The following is a 27,280-nucleotide window of genomic DNA, read 5'->3' as shown; positions in this document are numbered from 1 at the left end:
GCTTTCTTTGGGGATATGCACTTATATGCATAATGCCCTTGATTATTACAATTAACACAACTGTCTTTTTGTCACGGTTATCTGACCTGTTCTGCTGTCTGTTAGTTATTGTTTCTGGAGTTTTGGGAATTATCCTGGAAGTTGTTAGACTGTTGCTGAACGAGTAACACCTGCTGGGGCTTAAGACAGGAGTTCTCAACTTGTGGCAACGGCAATTATCTTTTCTAACTTCTTATGCTTCCAGGCAAGACTATGTATGCTGAGGTTACTTTGAGGATCATTTAGTAGTCCTAACACAAAGGTAATAGCATACTGGACAGCAGATTCTTTGGCATCTTGGTTAAATTTGAAAACTATTTCCCAAGAAGCTTCTGAAAGAAAAAAAAAATGGTGCTTACTGTACTTTTCAGAGCATGTAAACAGACTCCGACTTGGGCTGGGTCAACAGGGTTAGTATCTCAATACATTTTGTCTAACATTTGGTAATCCCCTGGACCACACACTTTGAGTACAAATAATATATTGGTCTAATTAGGCTTATGAGCACCATTGACACACAAGAGTTCCTGTGCAAATTTGTGTGGATTAGTATGGGGCTGTGGAACATCTTGAAAAATCCTTCTAAGATCTGTGTGTTTTTAGTTAGACGCACTTCTGCAGCGTCCCCCGTCGCCCCCCTTTTTCTCTACTTTGTATTGTACGGGCGGGGTAGAGCTTAGCTGTGGGGCTGGGGACAGCCTGCTCGTCTGTATCTGAGCTATAACTTTCAGAGAACTTATCTCTGAGCTGTTTGTCTTTTTGGTGTCAATTTTTCACTGTTCTCTATTATCTAACTTAACCCTTCTTCTATCAACTTTTCTTGTTCCTCTCTCTTGCTCTTAGCTATTACGGGAAAACAATCCATCATAGAGTGGGGAGGCTGACGGCTCTATGTATGCCTTATGAGTTACAACCACTCAAGTCTGTGGGGCTAAAGCTTCTGATATATCACTGCTGTGCTGCGTATGTACTTAAATGCTTGTACTCTTGTCTGGTGATCCCATGTATCGTTGGGAGGAATGGCAAATGACTTACTCTCTGTAAGTGTACTCCACTTAGGCAAGTAAGCCACTACATCTTTGCCATATTCAACAGCAATCACACTACCTGGTGAATGCTCTACAGTCACTCTGCCTAGCGACTGTCTTGCGCTCACTCTCCTTGGTGAACGCGCAGAGGTGATCAGCCTCTGTTCACAATCCTCCCCACTAGGGCGAGATGCTCCTAACGGAGTCTTACACTCATTCTGGCCAAATGCCTTAGTGAGCCTATTTCATCTCAACTAAAAAAATGCCCTCTTCCCTCAAGTACGCAGACTATCTTGGGGTATACTGGGGTCTGACCAGGTAAGTTAGTACAATTCTTATAAGCAGCAAGAGTATAGAAAAGTTAGAACTTTTTCACTTTGCAATTAGTCCCCAATCACATGCACATTCATACAGGACACATGGTTAAGACAAACATAGATACCTCGAGTGATCACCTTGGGTCAGGCTGCTTGCACAGCAACACCCTGTCCGTTTGGAACCGGAGAAGAAAGGAGACAGAACAAGGTATGCTTACCCTGTGTGGCCACTCCTGTCCCGTTAGTTCTCCGGGTCCTCACTGTGGATGGGTGAAGTCAGCGTCTTGAGCCTGCCCGCATTATCTCCACCATTTGTTAGGGAATAATCCAAAGACCGGAGATCACCGAGGTAAAAGGAATAATCCAAGTTTATTATTTATATAATAAACATACACGAGCTCCGTGGGTTCTGATACACAAGTAGGTCAGAACTGAGAAACAAAAGATTGACCACACATTATATACCCTTCAGGAGAGGAACTTCAATGGGAAAAGGCCTCTCTAGGGAGAAAAGGGAGTATTGCCAAGTATCTATCATAGTGTCTCAGTGTACAATTATCTAGTGTTAGCTAGCTATGTGAACGAGAAGGGAGTAACATAGTGGGAGAGCTTCAAGGCCAGGGCACCTGCTAGAAGCAAAAGCATAACATAACATACTACTGATAAGGACCTTCTCAGATGGCACACTGTCTCCTGGGTAGTCTTGAAACAGTTCATAGAAGGGCCCCATGGGCACTTTGAAACTGCTCAGTCTACCTTGGAGGGGGGCTTAGGAATGCGAGGGGCCATCTAGGGCCTGCAAGACTTTTCCTTCCACAGGTGTAACCATTTATATTCACAGTGCAGTCACATGTTTCATCCCACCATGTCTCAGTGATGCCAATTATATCATAATTTTTACAGCATGCAATTAATTCTAGGTCTCCCATTTTACCTGACAAACTCTGTGCATGTGCCAGCATACAGCAGAGGTTACTACTTTTCCTTTTGAAATTTCCATTATTCAGTGGAGAATTATATGTTAATTTAGTATTAGTCTGTTTTCCTTGTAACAGAGGGACCTCCTTATCTGGTAAACTGTATGCCCCCCTCACTCCTCCCCCATGACCCCTTACTAATCCCACTGCCCCATCTACCCTAGCTTCCCCATAATTCTTTATCTCACTCACCCACCCCCTTGCCTAGTTTAAACACTCCTTCAACCTCTTAGCCATTCTTTCCCCTAGCACAGTGGACCTCCTTCCATTGAGGTGCAAACCGTCACGACTGTATAGGTTGTACCCCATGTTAAAATCAGCTCAGTGCTCTAGAAACCGAAACCCTTCCTTCCTACGCCAACACTTGAGCCATGCATTTAGCTCCCTAAGCTCCCGCTGTCTTCCTATACTTGCAAGTGGCACCTAGTTTGAACCTCCTTTAGTTTGAAACTCTGGTGTTTGCAACTCCACTTACAGATCCAGGGAATCTATTTATACAGTCTGTTCAAGTGCAACTAATCAAACGCCACCCACTCAAACTGAGGGAAAACTAACTGCAAAGTAAATCAGGTTGTGGAAAACTTGCTGTAAGCACAATAGCACTTCAAACTTTGCTATTTAGCACCCAAAACAGAAAAAACTATAAAAAATGAAACCACAGTATTTAAATATAAAACTTTACAGTAAAATAGCAGTTAATATATACTTATCCTTTTTCAGTTGATTTATTTGCTTTTACCTGGTTTTTCCAGTCACCAGCCTGTTTGTAAGCTTTGTCATACAGGCCTTAATATTTTCATATCTTTTAACAGAAGTTTTTTTTTTGTTTGGTTCGGTTTAGACTGCCTGAGGTATTGCACTTACAGTATATCAAGGTACACATTTCACAGGACAGGTAATGCAAGTAAAGACTTTTGCAGGAAGTTTAAAGGTTGAATGATGTCATTAAAAAATGTACTCAATAAAGTGTGTGCAGAGACAAAACTTATTTGGCCCGATTCTCCTGGCCTAGTTCTTATGACTGAGGCACACTGTGAAGGCACTATACTCTAACCACATGAGATACTCCTTGACAGACCCACACTTATGGCCAGTACTTTCCACCAAATGATCTGCTATGAATGAACTGCACATGAACTCTGGACTATCATGTAACTATGGAAGTATATTGCAATATGTCGTTTGGGTTACACAAGGAACTGACCAAACTGTATTCTTGAGTTTAGCTTTCTGTGTCAAATTCATCAAATGCCACAGGTACTTATGCTCTTTCCACAAATGATTGAGTCTTTTTCAAATGGCACATTGCCTATGCCTTCCAGCTGTGACACCTAGTTTTAGGGGCTTGGTCCTCTTGGCTGCAAAGTAAACATAAAACAATTAGTGATGGGCAAACCTGACCTGTTTCACAAAACAGGGAAAATTCAACAATGCCCCCCACCAGTAACTCCCTTTTAATCCCATACTCCTTCATAACATTCCCATACACAAGTCTTTAAAAAGCCATAGATATCTTTGTTCACAGTTCTGACTTTTGCTGATCTCAGAATCCACAGAGATTTTGTCTCCAGTAACTGAACTTCATCGACACCAGTGTCTAGGCTTTTGCTTGCTTCCTAAAAGATGGCAAATAAATTTCTGTGTACAATAGTTCATACAGAGCTCTTGGTGTGTTAGTTAAAATTTTTCATTTATTAAATATAATTAAAAACATGAATATAACTCATATAAATGTGATAAATATCCCACGATTGACGCGTTTCGTGGCTTCTCGCCACTTCCTCAAAAGCATGTCCCAAACGCTAAAGACCGGAGGCGTGTATACGTGACAGCACTGGTGGAATTAGCAACTCGTGGTTCAGGTGTCGGAGAGTGCTCGCTAATCAAGCATAAAACCATGCTAACACTAATTTGTTGAATTATGGGCAACAAATTTCTCTTGTGTGTCATTGCCCTTAAGCAACTGCCTAAATGCAAAAAAAACATTGTTAACACTGCTTTAAACAACTGTCTAAATTAAAATGAACACAATAAATGCAAAATATTGTTTAACATAATCTTCTCTTCCTAACTAATATTATTTTAGTACCAAATGATTACTCAGTATTACACTACTTAATGTTGTTTTATGCAGTTATGCAGTAACTCTGGGAGATAGAAGCGGTCAATTGTAACCTCCTAGCTAGTGCGCATAGTGCAAAAAACTAGTTAAATGAATTGTTAATAAAGGTCTTATAGCTTTGTGTTTTGCTTTCTTGATTTTTTTTTATTACTGGTAATTGAATTGTGAATAATGGTCTAATAGCTTTGTTTTTTGTTTTCTTGTTCTTTTGCAGATCTTGGGTTATAGGAGCTATAGCTCTGCTTTGTCTATTAGGACTTACCTGGGCATTTGGACTAATGTATATTAATGAGAGCACAGTTATAATGGCATATCTCTTCACTATATTCAATTCTCTGCAGGGAATGTTTATTTTCATTTTCCACTGTGTTCTCCAAAAGAAGGTAAACAAGGTTTTTGTATTATATTTTAAGACTTTATTAAGGAATACATTTGTAATGCTAAGATTTAGCTTTATTCTGTTTTTAGCGTAGCTATGTTAATTTTCTACTATTCCTTTACTATGTGTATTACCTTTTTATATTCCTTTACAATTTCAAATTGAAAGTTGAGCTCTGTAATCTTATTACAATTCAATGTGAGATTATTTTGCCATTATCCTGTATTTCATTTTTGTATGCAAATCATCCAGTACACCAAAGACATCAAATGTTCTTTATATTCTATGCTTTTGCCATTTTACAAGTTTTCACTTCTTCACTCACTTCACTTCTCCATTTTAGCCCAGTTTGAATTTCATTTAAAATACACAGAAGGGACCACTCCAAACTCCCTACCGCAAACTGCTCCCACGTGGCCGCGTGCTCTGTCCACAGCGTCCCCACTTCCAATATGCGTCTCAAAACTGGAGTGCCGTCCCTTGTTAGTTTTAAATTTCATTTAGCCTTCTGTTATCACGAAGCAGATCAGAAAGAATACATAGAATATACTGTTTCTACATTACATGGAACATTTGTCCTACAGTATGTCACACACAGATTTTATTAATATGGTATCGTTTGACAACACAAATCCATTAGAATGCATATCTGCTGCCTTTCATCACAAAGGTCAAAGACCCTTTAGCCTTATGTAGCATATGATGACTTGGAAGAGGAGAATATATTGTACACTACTATAGGGGGAACAGTTATGATTTAAAAAGAATTCTTCCACCCAAAATGACAGGGGTAGTTAGCTAGACAACAATAGTTTTAGAAAACCTAGTATATTGGTTATTTTATCATTTGTGTGTATTCAAAAATGGCAGCTAAGACACATAATATAAAATAAATGACAAGACAATGACGAGAGCAGAGGAACGAAATAATCAATGTCGCAAACAGTATACTAAAATAGTACAGGTTATTTTTTTTAAAAATGTTGCCCACTCTATATGCTGACAGGTATTATTTTGAGACCTTGAGATCTATTTGTGAATAAAACATCTATGCATACTAATTTTTTAGTTGTAAATGGTTGCTGTTGCTGTGTCACTTGTGAATACCTCAAGGTCCCAAATGAATTTCAGTTAAAAATAACAAGTAAAATATACTAAATGAAAAAATATGTTAATTGCAGTTGTAAAGGGGTTACCTATCAGGTGACACATAAAAAATGTAAAAAAAAGTGCATAGGTTGCACTATGTGAGCTCTTAAAGAAAAGATTAGAGAACATATCAGCCAGCTAAGTAATACTAGTGAAAAAAGCACTAGTGAGATAAAAACATTTTTTTCAGTGTAGACAATAGAAAAGGTAAAAAATTAAATTATAAGAGGATATGCTCTGATTCTTTTATGTGAGGATGAGTTATTTCCCTAGTCACCCATGGCAGCAATTCATCAATGGGTTAATCTGGGCCAATAGACAGGACCTCCCACCAATGATAAAAAGCTTTGGCCCCTCACTCACACAGTCTTTTTGTCCGGTCTGGGCCAGAGGATAGATACAGCTATATGTTCCTGTTCCTTTGGATATTAGTGTTGCCCAGCAGGAGTTTTTATCTCTCCCTCTCTTTCTCATTTCTCCTAGCTAGAAACCCCTTTATGCTCTCCTGCTGTGTGGCTAGCTGAGGGGAAGACCCAGGATACATAGTCTGTTATTACTTGCCTCCCATTAGATGGGTCAGGAGAATGATACTTGAAGTATAGCAGAATCTGCAGGGCTGCTTTGGGGCACTGCTTCGCCTTACTTCAGAATTTGTGTAGCTGTTATCATGACTTGTCTCCACCATGATTGGTAAAGGGGACGTCAATCATAAAATTGTCTGGGGATGGAGGAAGTGCTATGTGAGTCACCCTAAACTGTGATATGCTTGACAACCATCTGGGGATGGGCATTTGCCTAGGAAGCTTTATTTTAAGACCCTTTGTTCAGAAGTGAGAGTCAGTGACTGGAGGTCTGATATTTTGGCTCTAAATCAATTTAGAAGGTGTTTGAGGCCCTACTCAGTGGATTCCTGATAAGATGTGAATCATTTGGGCATAAATATTTTATTCAATATAGAAGCAGGCTATACTTTACTTAAGTCTGTGCAACTTCCTCTCGCTGCTATTTTGCTCTGCTGCAAGTGGGAGTCAGTATTATTTTTTTCCAGGAGGTATGTGGTGCCATATAATCATATGTATCTTTATTTATATACATATATGTAGAATATTGAAATCTATCTATTCCTGTGCAGTGGTTGCCTATGATCTATGGTAATGTCAGGAAAAGGATTGCAATAGCACAAACTTAACTTTTAAGAGGAATGTCATTGGAGGAACCCAGCTGGATGGTCATTAAAACCAATGGTTCAGGGTGGGGCGCCCACCTAGGAGATTTCATTGCTCAAGGCAAATGTTGAGCAGAAGGAGATAAGAAGAGATAAGGGCAATAAAAGAAGCTTTTCTGTCCTTTGGCCATATATTGGGAGGGAAAGATGTAAAGATGACAATTCTACAGTGGTAGCATACATACAAAAGCTAGGAGAAAACAGAAGGTTCACTCTTTCAAGGGACTTTTCTCCAATTTTTCAATTAGCAGAGGATCTATTAAGAAGCCTCATGGCAGCCCATCTCTCAGGAAATGATAATGTAAAGGCAGATTACCTGTGTCGAGTAACCATAGATCCATGCGAGTGGAGTCTAGATGGCTTTATCTTCCAAAGTCTGAGGTCAACCTGATGTAGATGCTATGGCATCAGCTTAAAATGAGAAATGAAACCAGTTTTTCTCAAGATTCCAATGTGTGGGGGCAGTGGCAGTGGATGGTCTGACACAGAGTTTGTCAAAAACTCTAATTTATGTCTTTGCCCCAATTCCATTAATTTGGAGAGTATTAAAGAAAGTGGACTACAACAGAGTGGAAGTTGTTGCAATAATTCCTTTCTGGCTAAGAAGACCCTCTGCTTCTCAGACTAACCCTGAAAGATCCAGTGGTGATTCCGAACTACCCAGGTTGGCTAGTCCAAGGTTCTCTTCAGTACCAAGTGAAGAATCATCAGTCTTTAATGGCCTGGAGAGGAGGAGAAAACGAAAGAAATTAAATTTGAAGGATAAAGTGATTAAATCTGCTGTTAAAGTCTAGGAAATTCAACATCAATACAATACTACAAAGTCTGGAAGACATTTGTGGAGTTTACCTTAAGTAAAAAGCAGGATCCTTTGGGGTCATCAGCTTCATTGTTGGTTCAATTAAATTTTTCAGGGTTTGAAAAGAAGGTGCAATTGAGTACTCTTAAAGGTCAAGTTTGTGCTATTGCAATCCTTACAGGGAAGAGTTGGACAATTGATCCTTTAATACAAAGGTTCTTTAAAGGGATACTGTCATGGGAAATTTTTTTTATAAAAAATAATCTGTTAATAGTGCTGCACTGTAATCTATTTCTCAAAAGAGCAAAAAGATTTTTTTATATTCAAGTTTGAAATCTGACATGGGGCTAGACATATTGTCAATTTCCCAATCATTCAATTACTCTTTACTGCTGTACTGCAAGTTGGAGTGATATCACCCCCCCCAGCAGCCAAACAAAAGAACAATGGGAAGGTAACCAGATAACAGCTCCCTAACACAAGATATCAGCTGCCTGGTAGATCTAAGAACAGCACTCAATAGTAAAAACCCATGTCCCACTGAGACACATTGAGATGGAAAAACAGCAGCCTGCCAGAAAGCATTTCTCTCCTAAAGTGCAGGCACAAGTCATATGACCAGGGGCAGCTGGGAAACTGACAATATGTCTAGCTGTAGGTCAGATTTCAAAATTAAATATAAAAAAATCTGTTTGCTCTTTTGAGAAATGGATTTCAGTGCAGAATTCTGCTGGAGCAGCACTATTAACTGGTTCATTTTGGAAAATTATACATAACACATGTAAAAGGAAAGAGTATTATTTATTAGTTAATATGGCATTGAAATCTTCAAGTAATTATCAGGTCAAAACATGTGAATGATAATTTACAAATGCCAACTGCTATGCGCACTTGCATCTAGTGCTAGTATGAATGGCAAGAAAGGAAGGGAATTACAACCTATGTTCCTTTACATTTATATAAGAAAATGTAGTTACTAAATTGCATGACTAAGTCATGTTATGATTTTCTGTTTTCTTTGCTTAGGTGAGAAAAGAATATGGAAAATGCTTACGTACACATTGTTGTAGTAGTAAAAGTTCAGAAAACTCTTCTGGTTCTACAAAAGCATCCATATCTCGAAATCCAGGAAGATATTCCACTGGCTCACAGGTAAACAATATGTGTTGTCACAATATGCAGTAGCGTGTGAAAGTGTGTGAGCTCTTATTGCATGTGGCAAAATTAAATGAATCATGCACTCAGTATTTGGTGTGATCCCCTTATGCAGCAATAACTGCAACTGCTGTAACTGTTGATCAGTCCTGCACATCGACTTTCGACGTTTCGAACTAAAAATCGTTCGACTATTCGACTATTCGATAGTCGAAGTACTGTCTCTATAAAAAAAACTTTGACCCCCTACTTCGGCAAGTAAAACCTACCGAGGTGCAATGTTAGCCTATGGGGAAGGTCCCCAAAGGCTTTCTAAGCTTTTTATGGTCATAGAAAAATTGTTCGATCGATGGATTAAAATCGTTCGAATCATTCGATTCAAAGGATTTAATCGTTCGATCTAATGATTTTTCGAGAGATCAAGTAGGAATGACTTTATAAAATCTGTACTCATTTTAGCTTCTGTATAGCCTGTACAATCTTGTTTCAACTTTAAAAGATTTGACTAATTGCCCCAGTTCTGAAGATGGATGTAAATGCTGGCAGTATTAAAATACAATATAAATACAGTAAGCTTTCACAACCACTTAAAAATATTTTTTTTTCCAATTTATTAATATAAAATATTCTGAATTTGCCTGACTCCTGCTAGTCTTTGAATTTGTAGTTGTAACTTTTAAAACAATGTAGCAGAATCCAGCTGATTAAGAGCAAGGCATTCTGAGAATTACAATGGTAATGAGAACCAAGCTGACATATTTTCAGAAAGTTCAGTGCAGAAAGTTCAGAAAGGAACAGAGAAATAGTGCTTGCAACTGAATTTAAACTGTTTATATTGTATATCTGTATGAATAATGTTAAATAATTAATTTTTGTTCATTTGATCACATCTGTGCTTTAATTCACATTCAGCCATGCTTCCAGGATTTTTGGTACTTTGGTGCTTTGCCTTACTGAATATACAGTGGTGATTGTATCTCTTCAGGCATAAGCTCAGAAGGTGTGTTGTCAGTTCACCCTCTTTGGATCCCTATAGAACAATTAATTACAGTTAACTTGGGGCCAAACATGGCAATCATTGAACTAAGCTCTCATTTTTATTTTATATATTTATTTTTATTTTTTCCTGTTTTGATCTGTAACTGGGATAATGAGTGCTAGCAAGATTGAAGGTCTGACTCAATGCACAGTCTGCCATATGTATGCAGATTTGGAACAAGAGATCCAAAATGCTTACCTCTGCGGTGGTTGTGAGCAAATTGCCACTTTGGAGGCTCACGTTAGAGCACTAGAGCAACAAATTGCAACATAAATTGCAACATTGCGGTCGATTGACAATCTTGAAAGGAGTCTTTTGCTCACTGAGCAGGACCTAGCTGGGTCAGATAGTTTGGGGGGAACAGAACAGCAGCAGGATATTGAGGCAGCTAGCTGGGTGACAGTTAGAAAATCTAAGGTGGGCAAAAGGAAAATGGAGGCTGATCCAGAGATTATACATTGCAACAAATTTGCCAGATTGTGTGAAGATGATGGGAGTATGAACTCTGGATTGGCAAATCTAGATGGGGCTGATCTCTCTAACAGCCGGGAGACCAGTTTCTCTAGTAGTGGTGGGGAGGAGAGTAGAGTCAGGCCTAAGCAGATTGTGGTTGTAGGGGACTCAATTATTAGGAAAGTGGATAGGGTAATTTGTCGTCCAGATCGCTACAACCGAACAGTTTGCTGTCTACCTGGTGCCAAGGTTCGGCATGTGGTTGATCAGATAGACAAATTATTGGGTGGGGCTGGGCCTTATGGAAGACGTTAACCTTAAAGAATGATTTCAGGGATCTAGGCTCTAAGATCAAGGAAAGGTCTTCCAATGTCATCTTTTCTGAAATTTTGCCTGTGCCACGTGCAAGTTTAGGAAAACAGCGGGAGTTTAGGGAGCTAAATGTGTGGCTCAAGTCTTGGTGCAGGAAGGAAGGGTTTGGGTTTCTAGAGCACTGGGCTGATTTTTCTTTGGGGTACAACCTATACAGTCGTGACGGTTTGCACCTCAATGGAAGGGGGTCCGCGGTGCTAGGGGAAAGAATGGCTAAGAGGTTGGAGGAGTGTTTAAACTAGGCAAGGGGGGGTGGGTGAGATAAAGAATTATGGGGAAGCTAGGGTAGACGAGGCAGTGGGGTTAGTAAGGGGTCATGGGGGAGGAGTGAGGGGGGCATACAGTTTACCAGCTAAGGAGGTCCCTCTGTTACAAGGAAAACAGAATAATACTAACTTAACATATAATTCTTCACTAAGTAATGCAAATTTCAAAAGTAAAAGTAGTAACCTCCGCTGTATGCTGGCAAATGCACAGAGTTTGTCAGGTAAAATGGGAGACCTGGAATTAATTGCATGCTCTAAAAATGATGATATAATTGGTATCACTGAGACCTGGTGGGATGAAACATGTGACTGGATTGTGAATTTAAATGGTTACACCCTTTTTAGGAGGGACAGAGGGATTAAAAAGGGTGGAGGAGTGTGTTTGTATGTAAAGCCTGAATTAAAGCCATGTGCTAAAGAAATAACAAAAGCTGGCACTGGTGAGGGTGTAGAATCACTCTGGGTAGAGATTTTGACTGGGCAAAAGGTAACAAAAAGAATTATCATTGGTGTATGCTATAAACCACCTCGTATAAGTGTCGAGGATGAAGCCCAGCTACTCTTGCAGATACAAGCGGCTTCACAGTTGGGTCAAGTTGTTGCTATGGGTGACTTCAATTATCCAGACATTGACTGGGGTAATGGGGTTGCTAAAACAGAAAAATCTAGTAGGTTTGTAAATATGCTGAATGACAACTTTTTATTCCAGCTTGTTCAAGAACTTACTAGGAATAACTCTCTTTTGGACCTTGTAATAACTAACATTTATAAGGTACAAGGAGGCCAATAAGTCATGCAAAGGAGCTATAAGGCAAGCTAAAATTGCTATAGAAAAGGATATTGCAGCAAGCAGTAAAAAAAATCCAAAATTATTTTTTAAATATGTTATTAGTAAAAAAATGAAGCAGGAAGGGGTGGGACCCTTACTATCAGAGGGGGGTCAGCCGGTTGATGAAAACAAAATAAAAGCGCAGATTCTGAACTCATATTTTTCATCTGTCTACACAAAGGAGGAACCAGTAAGTGAAGGTTTCCTTCTTAACAGTTCCAATTCTAGTAATGATGCATGGTTCACACATGAAGAAATTCAAAAGAGACTAGAACATGTTAAGATTAACAAAGGTCCAGGGCCAGATGGTATTCATCCCAGGGTAATTAGCGAGCTTAGCTCTGTGATTGCCAAACCTCTTTACTTAATTTCTCAGGATTCATTGAGATCTGGCATAGTGCCGAGAGACTGGCGAATTGCTAATGTGGTGCCTCTATTCAAAAAAGGATCCCGTTCTCAGCCTCAAAACTATAGGCCAGTTAGTCTGACGTCAGTGGTAGGAAAGCTTTTCGAAGGGTTAATAAAGGATAAGATACTGGACTTCATAGCAAATCATAATACTATGAGTTTGTGCCAGCATGGTTTTATGCGTAATAGATCTTGCCAGACAAACTTAATTTCTTTTTATGAGAATGTAAGTAGAGACCTCAATTCTGGGATGGCAGTGGATGTGATTTACTTACACTTTGCTAAAGCATTTGAAACAGTGCCACACAAAAGGTTACTGGTTAAATTAAGGAATGTTGGCCTGGAACATAGTATTTGTACCTGGATAGAGAACTGGCTAAAAGATAGACTACAAAGAGTGGTAGTAAATGGAACATTTTCTAATTGGACCAGTGTTGTTAATGGAGTACCGCAGGGCTCTGTACTAGGTCCCTTGCTTTTCAACTTGTTTATTAATGACCTGGAGGTGGGCATTGAAAGTACTGTTTCTATTTTTGCAGATGATACTAAATTGTGCAGAACTAAAGGTTCCATGCAGGATGCTGCCACTTTGCAGAGTGATTTGTCTAAACTGGAAAACTAGGCAGGAAACTGGAAAATGATGTTCAATGTTGATAAATGCAAGGTTATGCACTTTGGCAAAAATAATATAAATGCAAGTTATACACTAAATGGCAGTGTGTTTGGAGTTTCCTTAAATGAGAAGGATCTAGGGGTCTTTGTAGATAACACGTCTAATTCTGGACAGTGTCATTCTGTGGCTACTAAAGCAAATAAAGTTCTGTCTTGCATAAAAAAGGGCATTAACTCAAGGGATGAAAACATAATTATGCCTCTTTATAGGTCCCTGGTAAGGCCTCATCTGGAGTATGCAGTGCAGTTTTGGACTCCAGTCCTTAAGAGGGATATAAATGAGCTGGAGAGAGTGCAAAGATGTGCAACTAAATTGGTTAGAGGGACGGAAGACTTAAATTATGAGGGTAGACTGTCAAGGTTGGGGTTGTTTTCTCTGGAAAAAAGGCGCTTGCGAGGGGACATGATTACACTTTACAAGTACATTAGAGGACATTATAGACAAATGGCAGGGGACCTTTTTACCCATAAAGTGGATCACCGTACCAGAGGCCACCCCTTTAGACTAGAAGAAAAGAACTTTCATTTAAAGCAACGTAGGGGGTTCTTCACAGTCAGGACAGTGAGGTTGTGGAATGCACTGCCGGGTGATGTTGTGATGGCTGATTCAGTTAATGCCTTTAAGAATGGCTTGGATGATTTTTTGGACAGACATAATATCAAAGGCTATTGTGATACTAAGCTCTATAGTTAGTATAGGTATGGGTATATAGAATTTAATTAAAAGTAGGGAGGGGTGTATGTATGGATGCTGGGTTTTCATTTGGAGGGGTTGAACTTGATGGTCTTTTTTCAACCCAATTTAACCATGTAACTATGTAAGCTCTCAAAGTACCTGGGGATGACTAACATCCGGTCCTCAACCTTTGTTTATCTAGTCTCTTTCGAATTTCCTCATGTCTATCTGGAAGTTCCAATTTCTGGTGTAATTTTTTGGCTTAAGCTACAGCACAACAGACAAAACAACACTCCATGAAAAAGGACAAGTAAAGGGATGTATACAAGAAAATGTCCAAGTCATTTAGATGTTCTTGAAGTACAGTTCAGTAAATAATTAAGAAAAAGTCATTGGCCATACTAAAAAGACCACCAAGAGACCTATAAAAAGGAGTTACAGGCCTTAGTGGCTGAGATTGGAGAGACCAATTGATAGATCAGCTGTACAGCAAAAAGATAGCCCTTGCTTACTGAAACCTCATCTACAGTATGCCAAAAGACACAGGGCAGGCTCCAATGGCAGCATTTAAATAATTTACACATGCACAATTATGACCCCAAGTATAAAATCAAACCTATACGAAAATGGCTTAAGAACAACAATATTAATGGAGAAGTTACCCTGAATGGAACAATAAAATTTCTTTGTATACCTGTACCTGACGTACTATGCTGAAGAAAGTGTTTAACACGTTTCACATAGCTTGACATGTTGCCGTTAAAGTCTGTTCGATTTTGTTCTGAAAACAAATGGACGACTATGATACTGCTGTGGGCTTAATGCATGGGAGATTTCATATCCCATGAAGTTTACGGTATACTAGCGTGATACTAATCCTGAATTTTTCTTGTTTGACAGTTTTAATATAAAATAAAGGCCCCATGTACATACATTATTGCCCAATTGGCATTAGTGTTGCTAGTAGTATTTTAAAATAGTTTTATATTATTTTATATGAAAACATCAATACCTGTTATAAATGTATTTAAAAATCTCAGCTGTCAGTCATATATTTCCTTCCGAAACTATATGTGCACAAAAACCAACTTACTTACAAAAAAATAACTTTCTTGTGGACAGTTACAGTGTATATATTGATTACACCACCAAAAAGGAAAGAGCCATCTAAATACACAAAGGCATGACCTGTAATACATTGCACTGTCGCTAGGGACAGCAGCTGGTCACATGTTCTCTTCTTCCTGTTCCTGTACTGAGAGTGTGTGAAAGACTTAAGCCACCATTTTGCAGTGTGCAGTAACGTAACTAGAGGGGGATGGGCCCTGGTGCCTGACGCGCAGTCGGGCCCCCCGCCCCCCTCCGTACGTGATTTTCAGGCCGGATTACAGTGGCGCGCGAGCTGCCGGGGGGCCCTGAGGGGGTGCCCTGGCCCGCTCGCACCCTCTAATCCCCCGGTAGTTCCGCCACTGACAGTGTGCTGTTATATGTTGCTGTGTTAACTCTTAGTAAAAGTTATTCTCTACAAGATCAGTTCCTGTGTGTGCCTGTGCTCTGGTCTTACCCACATGCTTCAGAGTTCCTGCAAAGCCTGTGTAACTTGCCTGAACAGATTTAATACGAGACAAGACATGACCTTTGTGTGGTTCAATCTATGAATATTTAGGTAGAACTATCACGTTATTATAAAAACAAATTATGTACTGTATGTGTTTGAGCTGGAAGTGAAGCATTTACTGAGACCCAAAAGATGTAACACTCAAAATGTTTTACATTTGGGATACTGTGAGGTAAAACTAAGCCAAATCATACAAAGACTCACAGCTGTTTTTAGACTAATCATTTTTAACATTTTAGCCAATTGCAGCATTCCACACACCAATTTTAGAGGCAATTTTAGAGCGCTGTATTGCCTGTGCCCCATCTGTGCCAAACAAAAACACACACAAAGATAAAAACTCAGAACTGTGTCTCAATGCTTTTCACTCTTTTGTATTAACGTAAAGGGATTCTGTCATGATTTCTATGGATTACTTTATACGTCTAAATTACACTGCATACAACAATAATTCACTCTACCATTTAAAATTGTATTTTTGAACCAACAAATGTATTTTTGTTATCTGTAATATTGGTGTGGAGGCAGCCACCTGAGTGTATTGTGCCTGATTCTTATCTTTGAGAGGGAGGCAGCACTTCAGAATGGAATTGCTTTGAGACAGCTATTGTTTCTCCCCTATGCCATTGTATTTACCATGATCTAGGTCAGGCATTTCCAAAGTACAGCCCAGGGGCCAATTGTGGCCCATTTTCAAATTTACACCGGCCCGCAGCCTCCATCGTGAAATTAATAATAATGCAGCTTGCCAGCACAGTACGATCAGGAATTGTGTAGCCATAGCAGTAATATATGGGCACATTAGTGAAATTATCTGCCACTTGGTCTACACTGCTGCCTGTGTGATGAAGGTGTTAGCAATAGACACGTACTGGCACGTAGTGATGCGCCGCTGAAGGTGCTAGCAATAGACACGTACTGGCATGTAATGACGCACCGCTCTCGCATACTTCTTTAGGGCTGAAGGCAGGGCAACCATCAGGGGGGGACAGTTGTAGGGGGCCCCCGAGGGTAAGGGGGGCCCGGCCACGCTGCACTTTCTTGATTAGTCGGGCCCCCCTGCTTTTTGAGAGCTGCTGACTTTGGGAAGGCAGGGTGGGAGCACAAGGGGAGGTATCTTCTGTCCATTACTTCCCCTTATTGGTCACTAAGTTTAAGTCCCGGTTGAGTTGCTCAGGGATTGGATAGCTGAGGTTTGAACTTCTCCTTCAGCTCATCCAATCACCATGCAGCTTTACCAGGACTTGAAATTCTGTGACCAACATAATTATGCCTCTTTATAGGTCCCTGGTAAGGCCTCATCTGGAGTATGCAGTGCAGTTTTGGACTCCAGTCCTTAAGAGGGATATAAATGAGCTGGAGAGAGTGCAGAGATGTGCAACTAAATTGGTTAGAGGGACGGAAGACTTAAATTATGAGGGTAGACTGTCAAGGTTGGGGTTGTTTTCTCTGGAAAAAAGGCGCTTGCGAGGGGACATGATTACACTTTACAAGTACATTAGAGGACATTATAGACAAATGGCAGGGGACCTTTTTACCCATAAAGTGGATCACCGTACCAGAGGCCACCCCTTTAGACTAGAAGAAAAGAACTTTCATTTAAAGCAACGTAGGGGTTCTTCACAGTCAGGACAGTGAGGTTGTGGAATGCACTGCCGGGTGATGTTGTGATGGCTGATTCAGTTAATGCCTTTAAGAATGGCTTGGATGATTTTTTGGACAGACATAATATCAAAGGCTATTGTGATACTAAGCTCTATAGTTAGTATAGGTATGGGTATATAGAATTTAATTAAAAGTAGGGAGGGGTGTATGTATGGATGCTGGGTTTTCATTTGGAGGGGTTGAACTTGATGGTCTTTTTTCAACCCAATTTAACCATGTAACTATGTAAGCTCTCAAAGTACCTGGGGATGACTAACATCTGGTCCTCAACCTTTGTTTATCTAGTCTCTTTCGAATTTCCTCATGTCTATCTGGAAGTTCCAATTTCTGGTGTAATTTTTTTGGCTTAAGCTACAGCACAACAGACAAAACAACACTCCATGAAAAAGGACAAGTAAAGGGATGTATACAAGAAAATGTCCAAGTCATTTAGATGTTCTTGAAGTACAGTTCAGTAAATAATTAAGAAAAAGTCATTGGCCATACTAAAAAGACCACCAAGAGACCTATAAAAAGGAGTTACAGGCCTTAGTGGCTGAGATTGGAGAGACCAATTGATAGATCAGCTGTACAGCAAAAAGATAGCCCTTGCTTACTGAAACCTCATCTACAGTATGCCAAAAGACACAGGGCAGGCTCCAATGGCAGCATTTAAATAATTTACACATGCACAATTATGACCCCAAGTATAAAATCAAACCTATACGAAAATGGCTTAAGAACAGCAATATTAATGGAGAAGTTACCCTGAATGGAACAATAAAATTTCTTTGTATACCTGTACCTGACGTACTATGCTGAAGAAAGTGTTTAACGCATTTCACATAGCTTGACATGTTGCCGTTAAAGTCTGTTCGATTTTGTTCTGAAAACAAATGGACGACTATGATACTGCTGTGGGCTTAATGCATGGGAGATTTCATATCCCATGAAGTTTACGGTATACTAGCGTGATACTAATCCTGAATTTTGCTTGTTTGACAGTTTTAATATAAAATAAAGGCCCCATGTACATACATTATTGCCCAATTGGCATTAGTGTTGCTAGTAGTATTTTAAAATAGTTTTATATTATTTTATATGAAAACATCAATACCTGTTATAAATGTATTTAAAAATCTCAGCTGTCAGTCATATATTTCCTTCCGAAACTATATGTGCACAAAAACCAACTTACTTACAAAAAAATAACTTTCTTGTGGACAGTTACAGTGTATATATTGATTACACCACCAAAAAGGAAAGAGCCATCTAAATACACAAAGGCATGACCTGTAATACATTGCACTGTCGCTAGGGACAGCAGCTGGTCACATGTTCTCTTCTTCCTGTTCCTGTACTGAGAGTGTGTGAAAGACTAAGCCACCATTTTGCAGTGTGCAGTAACGTAACTAGAGGGGGATGGGCCCTGGTGCCTGACGCGCAGTCGGGCCCCCCGCCCCCCTCCGTACGTGATTTTCAGGCCGGATTACAGTGGCGCGCGAGCTGCCGGGGGGCCTGAGGGGGTGCCCTGGCCCGCTCGCACCCTCTAATCCCCCGGTAGTTCCGCCACTGGCAGTGTGCTGTTATATGTTGCTGTGTTAACTCTTAGTAAAAGTTATTCTCTACAAGATCAGTTCCTGTGTGTGCCTGTGCTCTGGTCTTACCCACATGCTTCAGAGTTCCTGCAAAGCCTGTGTAACTTGCCTGAACAGATTTAATACGGGACAAGACATGACCTTTGCTGTGGTTCAATCTATGAATATTTAGGTAGAACTATCACGTTATTATAAAAACAAATTATGTGTTTGAGCTGGAAGTGAAGCATTTACTGAGACCCAAAAGATGTAACACTCAAAATGTTTTACATTTGGGATACTGTGAGGTAAAACTAAGCCAAATCATACAAAGACTCACAGCTGTTTTTAGACTAATCATTTTTAACATTTTAGCCAATTGCAGCATTCCACACACCAATTTTAGAGGCAATTTTAGAGCGCTGTATTGTCTGTGCCCCATCTGTGCCAAACAAAAACACACACAAAGATAAAAACTCAGAACTGTGTCTCAATGCTTTTCACTCTTTTGTATTAACGTAAAGGGATTCTGTCATGATTTCTATGGTTTACTTTATACGTCTAAATTACACTGCATACAACAATAATTCACTCTACCATTTAAAATTGTATTTTTGAACCAACAAATGTATTTTTGTTATCTGTAATATTGGTGTGGAGGCAGCCACCTGAGTGTATTGTGCCTGATTCTTATCTTTGAGAGGGGGGCAGCACTTCAGAATGGAATTGCTTTGAGACAGCTATTGTTTCTCCCCTATGCCATTGTATTTACCATGATCTAGGTCAGGCATTTCCAAAGTACAGCCCAGGGGCCAATTGTGGCCCATTTTCAAATTTACACCGGCCCGCAGCCTCCATCGTGAAATTAATAATAATGCAGCCTGCCAGCACAGTACGATCAGGAATTGTGTAGCCATAGCAGTAATATATGGGCACATTAGTGAAATGATCTGCCACTTGGTCTACACTGCTGCCTGTGTGATGAAGGTGTTAGCAATAGACACGTACTGGCACGTAGTGATGCGCCGCTGAAGGTGCTAGCAATAGACACGTACTGGCATGTAATGACGCACCGCTCTCGCATACTTCTTTAGGGCTGAAGGCAGGGCAACCATCAGGGGGGGACAGTTGTAGGGGGCCCCCGAGGGTAAGGGGGGCCCGGCCAAGCTGCACTTTCTTGATTAGTCGGGCCCCCCTGCTTTTTGAGAGCTGCTGACTTTGGGAAGGCAGGGTGGGAGCACAAGGGGAGGTATCTTCTGTCCATTACTTCCCCTTATTGGTCACTAAGTCCCGGTTGAGCTGCTCAGGGATTGGATAGCTGAGGTTTGAACTTCTCCTTCAGCTCATCCAATCACCATGCAGCTTTACCAGGACTTGAAATTCTGTGACCAATAAGGGAAGAAAATGCTGTCACTGGAAGAAGATGCAGTCGCCTGTGCTCCCCTCCTCCCTTCTGTAGTTGGCAGCTCACTGACAGCAGGTGGGCCACACTAATGAAGTAAGTGTAACATGGCAGGGCCCCCCCTAAAGGTAACTCATTGTGGTCCCTGTTGTGTGGTGGGGCCCTGGGCACCACATTTTTTTTAAACTTCTGGGAGGGCAAGATTTTTTACATGGATGTTTAAGGGGGGCCCTGGCCACCAATTTTCTTATAACGTGGGGGGGGGCCCTGGCCACCAATTTTTTTTCCCCATGTTGGGTCCTAGCCACCAATATTTTTAATGGGGGGCCCTGACCACAAATGTTTTTTTAAATGGGGGAGGCCTGACCACAAATGTTTTTTTTAATGGGGGGGCCCTGAACACAAATGTTTTTTAATGGGGGGGCCTAATGTGCCTAAATATTACTGCTGCAGTTAAGCAATTCCTTGTTTAAATTAGTTAAATTATGTTAATCATTCAAAGAATATCAGGCTAAATGGTAGGCCACACATTTTCATCTCACCAAATCTGGCCCTTGTTGCTAAAAATTTGGACACCACTGGCCTAGGTTGTGTCAGGTAGCTGCTTATCATGTTAACTACCCATTGTTCTGTTGATAGGCTGCTGATGGACTACTGGAAGGGAGGGAAGTGATATCACTCCAACTTGTGACTGAAGTTTATCATAGCACGAGTCACGTGACCTAAGGGCAACTGGGAAACTAGCCCTGTGCCAAATTTCAAAATTAAATATAAAAAATCTGATTGAATTTCCACTAGATAAAGGTGGAAGGGAAGAGATATTCTTTTTTTGAATTTCCATTCTGTTTTTTAACCTGACAGATTCAGGAAACGGAAAAACTTTGGTACATATTCATATGATTAGAATGATTTTCTCTCATTAAAACACCATTTTCATTGACTCTGTAATTTTTTTTTAGAAATTTCTATGGGAAAGAGGGAACCCTATATGGCAAACACCTTTCATTTCCAGGTTGCTTAATGAACCCATTAAGCTATCTGTTATACAGTTTATGACCACTACCTATGCTATTAGTAGCATTATTCTACACATTGACAGCAGCAATAACATCTCCCCTTGCTCCTAACTGAGCTTTTAATGCTTTATCTCAGAATCACAACTCGAATGATCAGCCCCTACCTTGCTGGAGGTTGTAACCAATGTATGGATTGTGCTTTCTGCATGTGCCTGTGCTTGAGTTGTTCATTCTCCTTGCATATATCCTTGTTTTTTGCCATTGTTAACTGGTTTCTACAGCAGAATTTTCTACAGAAAACAAAAGATCAAAAAGTATGTTCTTGTTGCATGAAAATGACTATTGGAGGTAATTGGTCTAGATAAGGGTAATAGTGGTGAACCTGTCATACCCACAGAGATACAAGCACTACAGGACCTACTGTAGAGGAATTATTACAAGAAAATGAACCAGAGAGTATTAGATCAGATACTTTATTAGAAACTTGGCGAAGTAAGCTAAAAGTTAAGTCACAGTTTACTCCAGCCTCTTCCATTTGCCCTAATGTAGGAATTTTCCTGAATCTTGTGGTTAATGATATCTTAGAACTTCAGCCCAGTGTTTATGAGAAAAACTTATCTGTAAGAGAAAAAATGGCTATTAAGGAAATGCAAAAATGGGATGATGTACAGATAAAACAATCAGATAAGGGTGGCAATGTGGTTATTTGGCCGAATGATATGTATCTAAGGGAAGCTTATAAACAACTTTCTAAAGTATGTGAGTTTAGTAGGTAGCACCTCCCATTGATAACGATTTGAAACAAAAAATGATGGTGTGCAAGGTCATTAATAGTTAAATATAGAGAAAAAAGAAAAAGTATGACCCATAGATTTGCACCTTCCCACACTGGTTAACTGGATTCCCAAAGTAACAAAATGATAAAATATAACTTTTATTAATTACATCCTAAAATTGTAATGAGACAAATTAAAGATAAGGTGTATGTTAAAATCAAGGTTAGGCAGGGAAGCTGAAATAGACTCAAGGTCATCAGCTAATAGACATTATTACGATAAATGTGATTTATCTGTTAATCTGCCCATGCAATAAAATGTATGTTGGCAAGACCAATCGAGCTTTTAAGAGGAGAATCCTCGAACATGTGTCAAGTATTGATAATGCCTTAGATTGGGTCAAAGCCAATAAGAAACTTCCACCAGTAAGCAGACATTTCATGGAGAATCATAATAGCATAAGTAAGGGATTACAGGTGGTAGGTTTATTTAATATTAACCTGGGGATTCGAGGAGGTGATTTGGAGACATCTCTCCTCTCCAAGGAGAGTGAACTAATCTTCCAACTAAATACCCTGAGCCCGCAAGGTCTCAATGAAAGTATCACCATGAATATTTTCATTTGATCATATTATATTTATGACACTTTCTACACCTGCATCTCCACATATATTTAAAACCTGACTATAATTTGATTGCAATAAGGGGATTTTCCCCGCATAATGCTGCTTTTCACAACATATATATATGAAGTAACTTTCCTACATATGTTACTAAATTTACATTAAGACTTTACATTCTGATACTTTTGTAATTAATTTGTCTATTGCCAATGACACTTACTATTTTGCTTTGCAAAGATATAGGGCCGATACAATGTATAACATACAGCCCCACCCCTTGTATCAGGATTGGCTAATTTAAATTTTGAGTGACATCTCTCTCCCTATTTAAACCTGCACCTTTTCAGCGCCAAAAAATAGCCTTTGATAAAGCTTGCGGATTAGCAAGCGAAACGCGCGTCAGGCGCTCTTAGGATTTTTTAAAACTGTTAGGCAGGGACGGGGTCATGTGAAACTGCGGGTTAAAATAACGGAAGGGCGGAAGGGTGGCGTGGGTCATACCGGTTCACTGATACAAGCCGTGGTGCTCCGTGGCTTTGTCACCTTCTAGCTGGCGGTTTGGTCTTATCAATGGAAGGGTGGTGCGGGTTGAAGCCGACAGTTAAATTCGATTAGAGAAGCCTCCTCTCCTTGCCGGCGCTGACGGCTATTTGTAATGGAGTAAGCGGGCGTTTGTCTCTCTGCACGTACTGTACGGTCCGCACACCTAGTATTTTCTGTCCAGCTAACTGAGTAGACGCATCTCGCAATTTGGCGGATTCGGTCTCTCTCAGCTTAGAAACACATCAGCTTTTTAAGGTTGCTAAAGGATAAGGGACTACAAACTGCCTGAATACAGTGTGGTCTGTGGAATTGGGGTTCATTCAAGGACCAGTTCTGGGTCATATATACAGTACCACTTAACCCTATTCCCACCCGATCCATATATACATGGTGGGCCACCAGTACCCCAAGACTGTAAGTGAAGTTGTGGGTAAATTACCATTCATTTGCAAGTAAAACCGCACTGTTCTGACAAGTAAATACCGTCTATTAGCTGATGACCTTGAGTCTATTTCAGCTTCCCTGCCTAACCTTGATTTTAACATACACCTTATCTTTAATTTGTCTCATTACAATTTTAGGATGTAATTAATAAAAGTTATATTTTATCATTTTGTTACTTTGGGAATCCAGTTAACCAGTGTGGGAAGGTGCAAATCTATGGGTCATACTTTTTCTTTTTTCTCTAAACAACTTTCTACAAACAGTTATAAAAGAAATTTTGGGTGACCCAACGGATAACTTTAAACAATGCTACGATATAATGGTCAATGAAGCTTTTAAAGCACATATAATGAAAAGAAAAGAGAAACAGTTTTTGACTGTGGCTCACCCAAGAATATCCACCTTTTATCTTTTACCTAAGATACATAAAAACATTAAAGTACCACCAGGAAGACCAATCATCTCTGGCAATGGCAACCTTACTGAAAAGGCTAGCCAGTATCTAGATATTAGAATCAAACCCATAGTGGAAAATCTAGAATCTTATGCCAGAGATACTATGGATGTTTTAAACCAGTTAGAAGAACTAGTAGTACCCAAGGGAACATTGCTAATTACATTGGATGTAGAATCCTTATATACTTCTATAAAGCATGTTTCAGGACTAAGTGCTCTCCACTACTTTCTGATGAAATATATGGGAGAACTAGATGAAACTATCATATTTCTGGAGAAGTTAATGCAGTTTATCCTTTACTATAATTACTTTACCTTTAACGGGAAGTTCTATTTACAAACCCAGGGGACTGCGATGGGAACTTCCTGTGCCCCATCATATGCTAATTTATTTCTGGGGTTTTGGGAGGAGACAATAGTATATAGAAAAATGATGTCTGCTTAAACCAAGAAGATATTAAAATGGATTCGCTACATTGATGATATCCTGTTAATATGGTTGGGCACAAAAGAGGAGGCCCGAGATTTTGTTGACAAACTTAATATCAACAATCTCAATATAAAACTGACTGTCAATGTTTTAGAATCCATGATTTCCTTCCTGGACCTCATGATAATTAATAACGAAGGGGGCAAGTTAGTAACTAGGAACTATAGGAAGGAAACCGCTATGAATTCCTTGTTAAACTTCTCCAGCTAGCATCCTTATTCAGTGAAAAAGTCTCTCCCAATAGGTGAATTCCTACGCCTGAAAAGAAATTGCTCTTCCTTTGAAATATTTAAGGAACAGGCCGGGGAACTAAAAGTCAGATTAAAACAAAGAGGGTACTCCGGGAAACTGGTAAAAAAGGCATACCATAGAGCCCTATGTACTGAGAGGTCACAATTATTACAGATAAAAGAGAAATCCACTGACTACAATACAGTGAGATTTATCACCACATACAACACAAACAGTTGTCAAATACAAAATATTATCAATAAACATGGGTCGATTCTAAAAGAGGATGAAACACTGAGTACCATTCTTGATGAAAGAGTTTCAATTTGCTATAAACGAAGTCCGAATTTAAAGGACATATTGTCCAATAGTCTGCTTAAACCAAGAAGATATTAAAATGGATTCGCTACATTGATGATATCCTGTTAATATGGTTGGGCACAAAAGAGGAGGCCCGAGATTTTGTTGACAAACTTAATATCAACAATCTCAATATAAAACTGACTGTCAATGTATCAGAATCCATGATTTCCTTCCTGGACCTCATGATAATTAATAACGAAGGGGGCAAGTTAGTAACTAGGAACTATAGGTAGGAAACCGCTATGAATTCCTTGTTAAACTTCTCCAGCTAGCATCCTTATTCAGTGAAAAAGTCTCTCCCAATAGGTGAATTCCTACGCCTGAAAAGAAATTGCTCTTCCTTTGAAATATTTAAGGAACAGGCCGGGGAACTAAAAGTCAGATTAAAACAAAGAGGGTACTCCGGGAAACTGGTAAAAAAGGCATACCATAGAGCCCTATGTACTGAGAGGTCACAATTATTACAGATAAAAGAGAAATCCACTGACTACAATACAGTGAAATTTATCACCACATACAACACAAACAGTTGTCAAATACAAAATATTACCAATAAACATGGGTCGATTCTAAAAGAGGAGGAAACACTGAGTACCATTCTTGATGAAAGAGTTTCAATTTGCTATAAACTAAGTCCGAATTTAAAGGACATATTGTCCAATAGTCATTTTAAAAATCCAAAGAAACTGGCTAGTAATAGGGGATGTTTTCCATGCGGTGAATGCAACATGTGTGGGAAAATGTCAAGAACTACCTTTTATGACAGATTTGGTAAACATCATAATGTCAATTCACATATTAATTGCAAATCCAGGGGAGTGATTTATTGCTTGGAATGCCAGTGTGGCAAGAAATATGTGGGTATGACAACCCAAATGCTGAAGATAAGAGTTCAGCAGCATTGCAGTTCTATACGCAATGCTGGCAACACTGATAAAACAGATGCAACTCTATCTACAGTTGCAACTCTTATCTACAGTTGCTTGGCATTTTAAAAAATACTATAATATGAATCCAGCAGACTTAAAGTTCTGGGCCATAGAAAAAATCAATCTAGGCATCAGAAAGGGTGATCTTTAACAAGCACTTTTCAGAAGGGAAAGGTACTGGATTTTCAAATTAAATACAATCTCTCCTAATGGTATAAATGAAAATATGCTTTTCCAGGCATTCATCTAAGTCTATATACACCTATATTAATGCTTTGATTAAAAACAGTGAACCGAAATTTTACTTCTGGACATTATATTGGTTGCTATGGTAAATCTCATTGGTAACCTTTTTCCCCATAGATCCCTGGTAAAAAACCTGACATCCTCCCATTATGGGAGGAGATTACCTAATCATTGAGCCTGGTTGTATTCCTGAGACAAACTGGAGTGATTGACATGTTAGGAAAGCTGTGAGTATCATGCTGACAGGTGTGCAGCAATGAGGCTCCACAGTGTGAGAATCTCACGAGATCTCAATGAGAACTCTATGATGTCAGACGCTGAAGCTTTAAAAAGCCATGCAACGGATGAAAAGCCCATTTGCCTTGATAAAGCGTAAGCGAAACGTACGTCGGCGAGCCTTCAAACCCATTTTTTAAAAAAAAGCTCATTATTGAAATCTTACCTTTTTAAACTTTAATTGAATCTCGGATCCAGAGAAATTTAATGGAATTGTAGCACTATTAGCGCAGCATTCATTCCTTTTATTCTCTTTTATCTCTAAGGCACTGAGGATTTGTTGGTTTTATAGCAAAGTTAGCTCTCCTTACAAGACAGTTAAATGTAGTAACGAGACCACAGTCCTCAGTGTTCTGCCTTTCTCCCACGTGTGGTGTCCCAGGGCTTAGAACAACGCAGCCAGTTACTTCGGGATAACTCCATCTCTATACTATTTTCTAATTTCTAACTTTTATTCATGAATTGCTGACGCTTTATTTTTAATTGTTTGATACCATGAACTCACTTTAAAATTATAACTACAGCACTAGCACCTTATTTAATTCATAAGTTCATTCTTAAGAACCATGAACTTTTAGATTATTCATCAATTGTGTGAAGATACATTTTGTTGAAGGTCACAGCACCTAATTTTTAGCACTTAAGCACTTTAATCATAATTATTTGTATTAACACAATCGATTGAAATACCATTAATTGTATGTTGGTGCTAAATTGATTGAAAACTAAGCATATGTTTAT

The 27,280-nt window shown here is 39.4% G+C and overlaps 1 protein-coding gene across 19 annotated transcripts in view; it reads left to right on the top strand.

Annotated features, from left to right (window-relative positions):
* The window catches only part of adgrl3.S (adhesion G protein-coupled receptor L3 S homeolog), a 1,276,319-nt gene that overhangs the window by 900,310 nt on the left and 348,729 nt on the right, over positions 1–27,280 (top strand). For all 19 annotated transcript variants that reach the window (XM_041579809.1, XM_041579790.1, XM_041579795.1 and 16 more), the window contains 2 exons: positions 4,698–4,866; positions 9,062–9,187. In XM_041579809.1, coding sequence (XP_041435743.1) covers positions 4,698–4,866; positions 9,062–9,187 — 295 coding nt within the window. The remainder of the gene's footprint in view (positions 1–4,697; positions 4,867–9,061; positions 9,188–27,280) is intronic.

This window comes from Xenopus laevis, chromosome 1S (genome assembly GCF_017654675.1).
Source record: "Xenopus laevis strain J_2021 chromosome 1S, Xenopus_laevis_v10.1, whole genome shotgun sequence".
In the NCBI taxonomy this organism is placed as follows: domain Eukaryota; kingdom Metazoa; phylum Chordata; class Amphibia; order Anura; family Pipidae; genus Xenopus; species Xenopus laevis.
The sequence above is the reverse complement of the archived record's forward strand: the minus strand, read 5'-3'. Positions and strand labels throughout refer to the sequence as shown.